At 35.0% G+C, this 11,686-nt stretch overlaps 2 protein-coding genes across 4 annotated transcripts; both read left to right on the top strand.

Moving 5' to 3' along the window:
* The first annotated feature begins 1,137 nt into the window (after positions 1 to 1,137).
* LOC110854931 (RCC1 and BTB domain-containing protein 1) lies at positions 1,138 to 4,211 on the top strand. The gene is made up of 8 exons (XM_022103363.2): positions 1,138 to 1,476; positions 1,556 to 1,926; positions 1,988 to 2,089; positions 2,153 to 2,551; positions 2,656 to 2,783; positions 3,078 to 3,184; positions 3,492 to 3,622; positions 3,934 to 4,211. Exons 1-8 carry the CDS (start codon positions 1,200 to 1,202, stop codon positions 4,144 to 4,146), a joined length of 1,728 nt encoding a protein of 575 aa, XP_021959055.2. The 5' UTR covers positions 1,138 to 1,199; the 3' UTR covers positions 4,147 to 4,211.
* A 3,419-nt stretch (positions 4,212 to 7,630) lies between these two features.
* LOC110854930 (paxillin) lies at positions 7,631 to 11,188 on the top strand. Of its 3 annotated transcripts, XM_022103361.2 has the most exons (7): positions 7,633 to 7,786; positions 7,933 to 7,958; positions 8,034 to 8,175; positions 9,022 to 9,306; positions 9,958 to 10,134; positions 10,497 to 10,667; positions 10,792 to 11,188. In XM_022103361.2, coding segments are annotated over exons 2-7 (912 nt in total). In that variant the 5' UTR covers positions 7,633 to 7,786; positions 7,933 to 7,956; the 3' UTR covers positions 10,927 to 11,188. The 3 variants fall into 3 exon arrangements, with proteins under 3 accessions (XP_021959054.1, XP_021959053.1, XP_035711510.1); XM_022103362.2 differs by lacking the exon at positions 7,933 to 7,958 and having other exon boundaries at positions 7,631 to 7,786; XM_035855617.1 differs by lacking the exon at positions 7,633 to 7,786 and having other exon boundaries at positions 7,815 to 7,958.
* The last annotated feature ends 498 nt before the right edge of the window (positions 11,189 to 11,686 follow it).

Genomic DNA, 11,686 nt, shown 5'->3' with positions numbered 1-11,686 from the left:
ATTATTTCATCCCCCATACAGTCTACCCCTGGCCTCTAGTGACTACTACCTATTTCGACATTCTCAAAAAAACCTCAGGGGGAGGAGATTTCGCCGATAGACCAGGTGAAATCAGCAGTTTTGACTTTTTTCGAAAACCCTTCATAAAACCGGGGTAAAGTATTTGAAATTTAGCGGACCAAGTGTGCTGACCTCGCAGGGGACCACACTAAAAAGCAGTACGGCAAGTACCCCAAATTTATTGCTCCTTCATGGTCAGGGCATCTAAATAAAAATGGCCCCTCGTATGGGCAAATAATGAATGAAAAAAGAAATACATTAAACACACAAATTTGGTTAACGTACATTTAAATATTTTAAGCTCAGTTAGGGAAGTATAAATATTGCATAATTTTAATACCTAATTTTTTAATGTGAACATTGAAATTTCCAAAAATCCAGACAATGTTGTAAATAATATGTGGACGTTCTCATACCTTGTCAAACGTGAGCATTGATAGATGTTTCCTTAAAAGGAAACATCGCAAAATTGCGAAAAATACTCACTCGTTACTCTAATAATAAAGTACGTAATATGTAATTCATGCCCTGGATTAGAAAATTTGAATGAGGAAAACGACCTGGTTCCAGAAGTGTTACAATTCAAACCTAAATTTACTGGATAAAATTCTTAATGAGTGTAAACTGTAAAAATAGATGCGATAAGTTAATTTAATGACCTAACAGGGAATTGAAAATTCGAATCGGGTCAATGCTGTACATGATAGGATTTTGAACAAATTTTCGCATCGCTATGCTAGAATTTTGTAATCCTTGGTTATAAATTTACACACTCTATTTCACTCCTACATACATATTTATACTTTAAACGGTGGATGTTTTGTCATGGGATTGGAATGCAGATGACCAGTTGCCAACGGACTCGAATCGATATGCGGCTTGTGATAATATCATAAATTTTTCGGCATGTTTTAATCCCCATTTTGCACAAAAAGCTCTTCAATATGAAATAAACTTAAGAGATTGTTTGTCAGGCTGGACAGCGATAAGATAACACGGACCTTATCACTGATTTGGGTTTGATATAAAGCCAAAACTTGTACATCCATTTGTAACATTCTAACTGCAATTGTGCAGAATTATTTTATACGTTATTTATCGCGTTTAAATTAATTAAATTTCTTAATAAGAGAGCAAGCATGGGTGACTTGGTCGAATTACGTACATTTCAACTCACCCAGAAAACAATTCCCCTCAAGGAACTGAGAAAATGGAAACTTTTTAATACCATCGGCGACGGTTTTTTGCTAAATGTTCGTCTCGCCCATGTCCACGAAGAATTAGGATTTCTGGTGACTACAGACGATGATGTGTACGCCTTCGGTACCAGTTATAGTGGATCACTTGGTATCGGCAGCATAACACGGGCGTCCATACCTGTCAAAATTGACCCTCTTTGTGGGCAAATGGTGAAAGGTAAGAATAATCAGGTCGCACAATTTGTGCCTGCGTAGAAATTGTATGGTCAATTTAAGGTGCATGCTGCTTTGGATAGAGTTCGCCATTGGGAGCAGTCACTGTTTTGCGATAACCGCAGATGGACGAGTTTTCACGTGGGGCGATAATTCAAAGGGCAGATTGGGGATTGGAACGAACGACACATCAATATCTACCCCAACATTAGTTAAGTTTGGCGAAGGGGTAAAAATTGATAAAATTTCGGCGGGAGGCAGGCACACCCTCGGTTTAACTATGGACACGGCAGAGGTTTTTTCATGGGGTTGGAATGCATGTGGCCAATTAGGCCTGGGCAATACCACGGATCAAGACAAACCTTGCAAAGTTCCCGGGAATCTTCAGAACATTAGAATCCAACAGATTTCGTGCAGCTTTTACAGCTCGTTCGCCTTGAGCGAGTCTGGAGACGTAAGGTTTTAATGATAGATAAATTGATAAATTTAAATTCATAATTAACATTCATATTAAGGTGTACTCGTGGGGACTTAATGATGATGGGGAATTGTGCTTAGGAAATACCACAAGAACAAATTTACCAACTAAAGTAACCTTTGACAAACCTGTGAAGAAGGTGACTACAAGAATGAACAGTTATGGAAGTTTATGAAATTAAAATTATAAAATAATCCAATAGATTGCAAATGGGTTATATCACACCCTTTTACTGACCACATCTGGGGAGATCTATGCTTCCGGTTATAATGGAAGGGGACAATTGGGCACTGGAAACACTACAAATTTATCCACCCCAACCAAAATAGCAGCTACTTTGGGCATCTTTGATGACATTTCTTGCATGCCGTTTAGTAACCAGAGTTCCGCAAAGTCTGCAGACAAAATTTTTATTTGGGGGGAAATCCATAAAGGAATCACTTGTAGTAATCCAACAGAACTGGAGGCGAATTTATCAAATTTTCCGCCCCTAAATTTCATCAAATTTAAGGGGACCGCACAAATTATGCATCAATCGTTATGTGCATCAAACTGTGCCGAAAATCCCCCCACCATCAGAGAAACTCTACAGACGGCGATAGTAAGTATTTTAATATCTAGGCTAATGCTTATGAATTTACTAAAGAAACATATCCAACCCATCCTTAACTATGCTAAGCAGAAAATAATAAATTTTAATTCAAGGACGGAGCAGGGACCGACGTAGCGTTTAAAGTTGAGGGACACCTCATCAGGGTCCACAAATCCATACTTATCTTGCGAAGTGATTACTTTTCACGGAAATTTTCACAAGATTGGAAGCAACTAGATAAGTCGGTGCTTTGTAAATTAACAAATCAAGTCTAGTGCTCAGGCCGTGCATATTTTTCATAGCAAAAAGTTGAGAAAAAAATTAAGTAATATTTAGCACTGGATTTGAAGAAATACTCCCATCTGGTACACCTCATAATAAAATTTAAGTACCTAACTCCAGTGAAGGTGTATGTAATTTAATACGAATATGGGATATATCCTTCTTTACGCGAAAAAATCCGTCCGGAGCACTAGCCTTAATATTATATGTAATCAATTTGCTTCGAATTTACAAAAAGTAACCAAATTTTTAGCCCGATCGAATTGCAAGATATTAAACGGGACACTTTCTACGCATTGCTGTATTACCTTTACACGGACAAAATATATTTCTCGGATGGAGAAATTGATAAAATTTTAGGTACAATATATAAAGCATTGTGTACAGGGTGGTTTAAAAGTCACGATACAATGGAAAATTTTTCAATGGGAAAACTCCTTAAATCTCCATTACTAACAAGATTTTGGATTGAGATTACTATAATTATTACCAAAACTGATGGAAAACTGATGAGGAAATTCTTAAAATGTTGAATTTTAGAGACAAAATTTCGGTAACTAATGGAAATTTACGAAGTTTTCCCATCTAAAAATTCTCCATTGTAGCTTGCAATTTTAACCACTTTGTACATCCGGAAAAAAATTATTCATGTATTTTTTTCATACAGATTTGCTAAAATTGGCTGACATGTATTGCGATACTGGTCTAAAGGGAAAATGCGAATCGGTTTTGGAGAAGCAGTTGGCGTTGCAAAATGTGTTAACAATTTATGTGGCCGCTGGAAAGTGCAGCGCACCGGTACAGTACACTCAAAACAAAAATTTGTCAAATCGACACCGCCGGTGTCAATATATGACTTAACCGCCCTGGTTACAATGTTGATTCCGAGTTATGATGATTTTGATACCGGAAATAATGTTATGACCGGACGGAAAAATGTCATAACCACTCGGAATCACAATTGTAACCAAGGCGGTTAAGTCATATATTGACACCGGCGGTGTTAATTTGACAAATTTTTGTTTTAAGTGTAACATTTCCAGACTTATTTCGTATTACGTAAGTAAGTATACAAAACGCTTGAGACACTTGTCTTGTATACTTTTTAGCATCTGCGCGATGCCGCGTTCAACTTTGGTGTTGAAAATTGGATGAAGTTATCCAACTCAGGATTACTTGACCAAGCCGAAGTAAGCAGTCAAGACTTGAAGCAATTCGTGAAGGCTTGGGGGGCAAGATGTGAGGAGGCAAGGGTTGCTGAAAATTCGGATAATCAAAAATACAGACACAAATGGCGGTACATACGTACCTTTAAAAAGTGAGAAACTTTATGTTAAGGTTACGCTAATAAATTGTAAAAATAATATTTATTGCTGATCAAAAATAACTTATGTTAAAAATGTTTTTAAACGTGTTAATTGTGGTGAGGAGCATGTATTGTTTCGACAGTTAAAACGTTTACCCGGCCTGAAAATTAGGAGCGAAAACATATCGGTGTCAAAATTTCATTGCCCCCTCTGATTTAACAAACGCTTAACTTATTTCATGATATATTTATTACAAAGTTTACATATTCTTGACGTGAGTTTACTTTGTAAATCTTTTTTTTCTGATTAATGTCTCATAGGCCTAAATTTAATGCACCACTTAATTAGCTGAAAGTTCCCACTATTTTTGGCGGTACCTCCCACTAGCTGAAATCTTCACCATGTCGGTTTTTTAGCCACCCAATTAGCTAGTGGTAGCCACTCATTTATCTGATTTCTCACTTAAAGTGATTATGCAAAAATTCTCATAAAAAGCTCAAAAATGTTGATTCCCGTCTCCAAAATCTGCGCTACTTCATCCTTTATAGCGTCCGTCATACACACCTACCCAGTACCGCTAATTGTTATGTCCAACGCATTCCGCATTAGTTGAGTTGTTTTAGAGAGTTGTACTATTTTTTATTGCAATCTCCAGGCAATTTTCTATCAGAAACCATGTTTCGAAATTTGTTGTAACTCAAGGTGGCAAAATGATAGCTCGGAAGAAACAACATGTTGCAATTTTTCAGCAACATTTTGGCGAACCTGGGTTGCTACATTAATTTATGTATGTATTGGATATAACAATAAAGTAAACTTTTTGACATTTCCTGAAAAACTTAGAAAATTAACAAATATTTTGGTGCCGGATATTATAAAACAACTTTCTGGGACTACAATTGTAGAAGAATTTGCAAAATTTGATAAAATTTTGATTTTTGGCGAGCTTCAAAGATGGTGATTTTGTTTTTGGGCCATTATGAGTGGGTGTGGGGCAGGGCAGAAATTGTAATCAAAAGGGTTTTGGTGAACTAGTGGGATCCTACAAAATCTATTTTTGGCAAGTAAGGAAGCTTTCCATCTGAGAGAGGGTTTACTAGTAATTATCCTTAGGATTAGACTGGCGGAATTTCAAAAGGACTTGACTGCACAAGCCCTAGCCTGTTACCACAACCGTGTTCAAAATTTTAAGTCAATCGGTTAAATTGTATGGTTAGATAGACGGACGATCAGACTGACACAACGGTTGTATAAGGCCTGGTTACGACTAAAGGCATGGTTACTAAAATAATTGTTATGCGCAATCAATTCTTCACTGGTCACTTTTGTCGCCACACTATGGGAAGTAAAATGATTAATGTCTGATAAGTGTAACCTACATACATATATCAACCTCTGATTTCAAGTGAAAATGCAAATATGAAAAAAACTCGAATTATTTCTAAGCTTTTGTTTACGAACGAAAAGCATAATTTTCGTAAAAATAAAATTCCTGTGTCAAATTTCCTCAGAAATGTGTGTACAAGTTATAAACTCTACGCAGTTACGAAGGTTATAAACGTTGACGTGAGTTCCTTCCTTTTAATTTAATTCGTGTGTTAATTATGCACTTCCATTCATATTATTTTAGTTTAAAAATACTTGGTATTGAATACAAATGACGGAAAATGACGCATTTTGAGTGCAGTTTTCTACGAGCCTCCGACAAGGTAAGTGCATATTAAGTAAATGATAATATTATTCTCCATCAAATTACTTTGCACCTAAGAGGAAGGGGGATATTCATAAATTACGTCATAAAATTATTCATAAAAGTTTTGGCCGAACTGCAGACAAATTTGAAAAGGGGGTGTAATGCGGGTCTGAAAATTCGGCACTTTTTCGTCACGTAATTTATGAACGTTCCCACAGAGTAAGCAATTACTTATCTGTTTAGTTGTCATTAAATTATGTTTTTTCTTTACTTGTCCTCTCCATTGTACATACGTTAGGCTGGTGTGTGTGCATTACATGGTTTTGAATCCCACTCAATCATCCACTCACCATGAAAAAAACTACCATGAATAATGCAAACTTTTAATTATTTAACTAAGTATGATAATGTGAACTATGATTCTCCACAGTTTGCCTGTAAATATGTAATGTCGTGTAAAATATTTATATCAACAAAGCCGATAAATTATGTTAGTGAAAAAAGTATGTGATGTTCCAACCCATTTCATACCAAATATGAAAATCCTGGAGCCATGAATGGATCTAAAAAATAACAAAGAAACTGTACCAAATTGATGTGCTTATTGTGATTTTATTACGTATTTTTGACAAAACCAAAGGTAAGCGGAAAAAATATGTGTACACTCTTAAAAAATAATGTTGCCATTGCGAAAATTAAATACACTTTCAAATTTATATTAATTAAACTGTACCAAATTCAGAGCAAAATTTACTCTTTGTAAAGTTTACGTTACTCTGGATTAATCCTAAGTGTAATTTACTTAATATAGAGTTCAGAGTGCATTTACATATCTAACAAGGGACACTCACGACCTGTCGTTTGAGTCCAGGGTACCCACTATGTTTTTTTAGAATCTACTAGGACCCCAGATGAAGGATTCATTCATATTTCCGTGTAAAATTCATATTTGGCGCCATGGCGTGGCGCCAAACTTAAAAATTTGCATTTTCGACCAACTTCAAACCCCCATAACTTTTGCATTTTATGTCGGATTTTCAAAATTTTATGCTTAAAATGATCACAAAAGTCGAAATTTTTGACAAAAGAATAAAAAGAAAAAAAGAAAAAAAAGAATAAAAAAAAATAAATAATTCCATGAAATCTTTAGAAAAAATTTCATGGAATAAGAAAGTTGAACTCTTTGTCATGATTTTTGCCAAAAATTTTGAAAATCCGTCCAGGATTTCAAAAATAAAAACATTCAATTTTGGCGAATTTGGCGCCACGCCACGTCGCCAAATATGAGTTTTACACGGAAATATGAATGAATCCTTCATCTGGGGTCCTAGTAGATTCTAAAAAACATAGTGGGTACCCTGGACTCAAACGACAGGTCGTGAGTGTCCCTTGTAAGTGTTAAAATAGTCACATTATTTTTAAGAGTGTGCCAAATCGTGCTGCATGGATATGAATAAATATTTATGAATCATATCAGTCATGCATTCATCCCACTCCACACCATTTATGTAACTAATGCTTGAGTCAGTCCGGTGTGGGGCCGTACGTAAAGAATGTGATCGATTCTAGGACAATCTTGACCAATTGTGCGAAGGATACGCCCCATGTTATAATTAACATGGGAAGGATAGGATTCCTTGACACAAACCCTGACATCAAAACGACCACATGCTTGCTGCACAGCCTCTGTTAACGCTTGACTTGTTCATGAAAAGACAACAGGACGGGTGAGGAAATGTGTGTGGGTGGGCAGCAGGCAAAGTTGGTCATGTGAAGGTGGGCAGTTACATAAAAATGCAAAATATTCAGACATTTCGATGCCGCACCTGCATCTCTCACCAAATTCAAGAGCACTCATCGTCTAGTGAGTGACATGACCACAACCAAAAAACAGATTCGGTTGGTATGTAGAAATTAAAAGTTAGTTGGAAATTCTTATCAAGAAGAAGAGAAACACGAAGGGTAAATACCTAATCATTATTTCTTTGTAATCTTTGCATATTATTTTGCATAATTTTATTTTATTTCTTAGTAATCTTCGTATACATACATATTATTTCTTCGTAATCTTCGCATATTATTTTTCTTCGTAAACTATTTATTTTAAGGCAGGAAGCTGGACTCGGAGATATATGTAATTATTAATCTCTCGCCAATTTTAGCGCACTGTGATTGCGAGTATTTTATTTTTGTAATTTTGTAATTGAAGGAATAACATGTACAAGAGGAGAGAATTGTCGTCGTCCTTATCACGGAATTCTTCGAGTGGGTTATCATCCAAACCGGCCACGAGAAATGCGAGTTCTTGCTCCACCTCGTCCGTCATGACCACGGCAACGAGCGGATATGGGGTACGTTCAGCAGATAATTTTTTCAATGCACTATTAAAAATAACTTTGTCAACTTTTTGAAAGGTAAATACATACACTCTGAATTAAATATTGGTAAACGGTACTAAATCCAGACTAGACTTAACTCTCATCAAGTTATCGTTCCTTACGATTTAGCAAAACCTAAATAAAAATAAGTAAAATTAACTCCATGTTAAGTAAAAAAAAATGAGAATGACAAAATCAAAAATTATATACAATTTATCCAACGTTTGTGATACATTTGTCCAAAATTGAGTAAAATTTGTACAACGTTGAGTAAATCTTGTCTTTTGGTTGTGCCATCCTATTTTTTAATGTGGAAATTTTACTAATTTTTGTTTAGAGTGTACCAACGCTAACGTCACCTAGAATTCAGAGCCAATTTATGTACTTTCGATTACGTGATTAATTGCTTATTGTAAGTGTATCTTTCGATCATTACATGGCCACAAATGTATCCAAAAATGGCTATATCGTGACCCATTCATAATTACGTATGTACATACGCAGTAGAAAAATTTTAATATTAAATACACTCTTAAAAATAATGTTACTGTTTGGAAAAGTGAATGCACTCTTAATTTTATGTTAAGTAAACGATACTACATAAATCCAAAGTAACATTAACTTGATAATTAGTAAAGTTTACTCTGAACTAAGCAAAGTGTATTAAATTCTGAATTTATCTACATTGCATTCGCATTTAAAAAAATGACATTATTTTTAAGAGTGAACTTACATAAAAAATTTAATGATTGACCCGTAAAATCTAATTGTGTCGTTAATATTGCTTTAAGTATATTTAAATAACATAAATTCTTCCAGGGTTCGACAACTTCCACGTCAAAATTTTCTGAATTTGGAGAAACCTTTTCGACCATCAGTGAAAGCAAGTCTTCTCTAAAAAGCATAAATTTTGCGATGGAGTCGTCCGCCGTGTTTAATTTTGAAGAGGAAAATTTTGAGTTTGAGACTGGTGGGAAACTTTCCGTAAACAGTATTAAAAATCAACCGCCTAGTTCGAACCAGAAGGATTTCCTCTGCTATTTTGGACCTTCGGGCAGCATTACGGAAAAATGCGAAAAGTGTGGAGTATTCATTAAGGAGAAAGTAAGGACGTTCCAAATTCTATGAAAATATTTACGTATGTATACACTCTAAATGATTTGGAGAAAAATTGTCACCCGCAGATGTCTAATAGTGCCGTACTTTTGAGTAATATTTAAAGAGATGTTTCATCATAACAGGGAAAATAGGTCAAAAAGTCAAACCAAAAAGGGAAAGGCTATACCTGTTCAAAAGTTTAGTTTTCATTCAAAAGTCAGTGATTCGGATTTCTGACTGAAGATTTTCATTCACATTCAGACATTTTCATGTAAACTCATTTCATTTTACTTCATCCGACTTCATTTCTTACTTGCCCCATGTATCACATAAGCACAGACATTGTTTTTTTTTTCTTTTAAAATTTTACATTTTTATTATCCGAATACAAATTCTTTTAAATGAATTACGTATGAATAGTTCGCATGAGAAGCACACATGAGTTTTTTAAATAACCATTTCCCCCTAGTTATTACATATGTAAATTTTTTATTTCCTTAAATTAGGTGACAAAACGCTTCCTTAATCAAGTTACCCAAAAACGGAACACTATGTAACCTACGGATGATATTTGTCACTAAATTATTTAGAGTCTGAGATTAATTATTGAGATTAATTAGATAAGAGATTTTAAACATGAAATTCAATTTTATACAGTTCGTCACCGTTGGAGATTTAGTATTTCACCCGAAATGCTTACAGTGTGCGAAATGTGGGACAGAGCTAAGATCCGGAAGTCTTTATGAGGATGATGGCAATTTTTACTGCAAAAAAGATTACTTGCAACTCTTCTCAGAAATTTGCAGTAAATGTAGCAAGCCTTTAGATGAAGAGGTAATAAAGCCAAATAAATATTTACGAATATCATTTGAAGGATTCACGGTCACTTTGGCAAAGGGTTAAATTGGCGAATATTAACGTGGTAAAACATATCATGCCACGTGTGGAGATTATCTGTAATGACACGTTTGGCGAAAATTCTAAAATTAAATTTGGTGACAAACAAGTTTCACATTTATTCACGTCAAATCACTAAAATCTAAAATACATTAATTTAAGATTATTTTATCCCTAAAGTTTTTCGCCATGACAGTGTTCGCCAAAGTAATCGTCTTCCTTCTGAATGCATATGCAATTTAGTCAAATGAAACATCCAATGTGATAATTTCGGTTTGTTAACTTTTTTACATTTGCAGTATGTCCACGTGGGTGACAAGTTGTACCATTTTAAATGCTTTACATGCAAAGTATGCCACCGTAAATTGGACGGTTACATGGAGAAGGATGGAGAATTCTATTGTGATAAAGATTACCAGGAGCGTTTCTCACCCAGGTGTGGAAAATGTAACAAAGCTTGTAAAGACAAGGTGAGAAAAGAGAATACATAATTATATTAAGTTAAGTGAGATATGTGCGGTTGGGGCAATATTGAATTTCATTTTGTTGTAGCGGTTTATTTAAATTTGTTTTTCATCCCTTAATTTTTTTCAGTTTTTAAGGACCACCGATAGAAAAGTTTTTCATCACGATTGCTTCAAATGCAACGCGTGCGGGCGTAAACTCAAGAAGCATTTTATCAGCGGGACCAAGTATTATTGTTCAACTGCTTGCGCGAATAAGCGTTGATGCAAGAAAGAAAGTGATAAAATTACCAGTAAAAATACATATAATATTTAGGGATTATAAGGATTAATTATGTATTTCCAAGTCAGCAATGTGCATGTACTAATTAACACACGAATGAATTTGTTTGCCCTAAATAAAATGCATGTCCGTATATTAATTTGCCCGATATGTATGTACATGCATACATACATAAATTATGTATTACTCTACACGTAAATTTCGAGTGTCAAACCAGAATAAATATTTTCTCCCTGTATCGTAATTTCGTTTCGGTTAGTTTTATTAGCATAATGCTTGATAAGGTTGGATACATACGATTTAAATTTTACAGAAATTGAGAATTCTGTGAAACTACAAGTCTCAAATTTCCAAAAATTATGCTGACTGGGGACGGACGTGGCGTAGTTTCTCAAAATTCACAATCTCTGCAAACGTACCAGACAGTAGTGTGTGTGAATGGAGAGTATGTAAATATTCCCCATTTCCGGACAATCAGGACCAAAATGAGGTGACAAATCAGAGAATAATTGCGCAGCAACATATTTTGTACCATATTTATCACCCTTAAATTAGTGTATCTTGTGAGATGATCCGTTGGAACTTGAGGCATTTTGAGATCCTCATTTTCTTCCAGCGTATGCATTATCTCCGATTCTGACCAAATTCATTTCAACCAACCACAAGATTCTTGGAGTTGTTGAGTTTCACGCTTATGCATTATTTCACTGCATCGTTCTCACAAAGACCTGAAAAATCCGTT

The sequence above is a fragment of the Folsomia candida genome, unplaced genomic scaffold, assembly GCF_002217175.1.
Source record: "Folsomia candida strain VU population unplaced genomic scaffold, ASM221717v1 Fcan01_Sc011, whole genome shotgun sequence".
NCBI lineage: Eukaryota > Metazoa > Arthropoda > Collembola > Entomobryomorpha > Isotomidae > Folsomia > Folsomia candida.
This window is presented reverse-complemented; position numbering and strand designations above follow the sequence as displayed.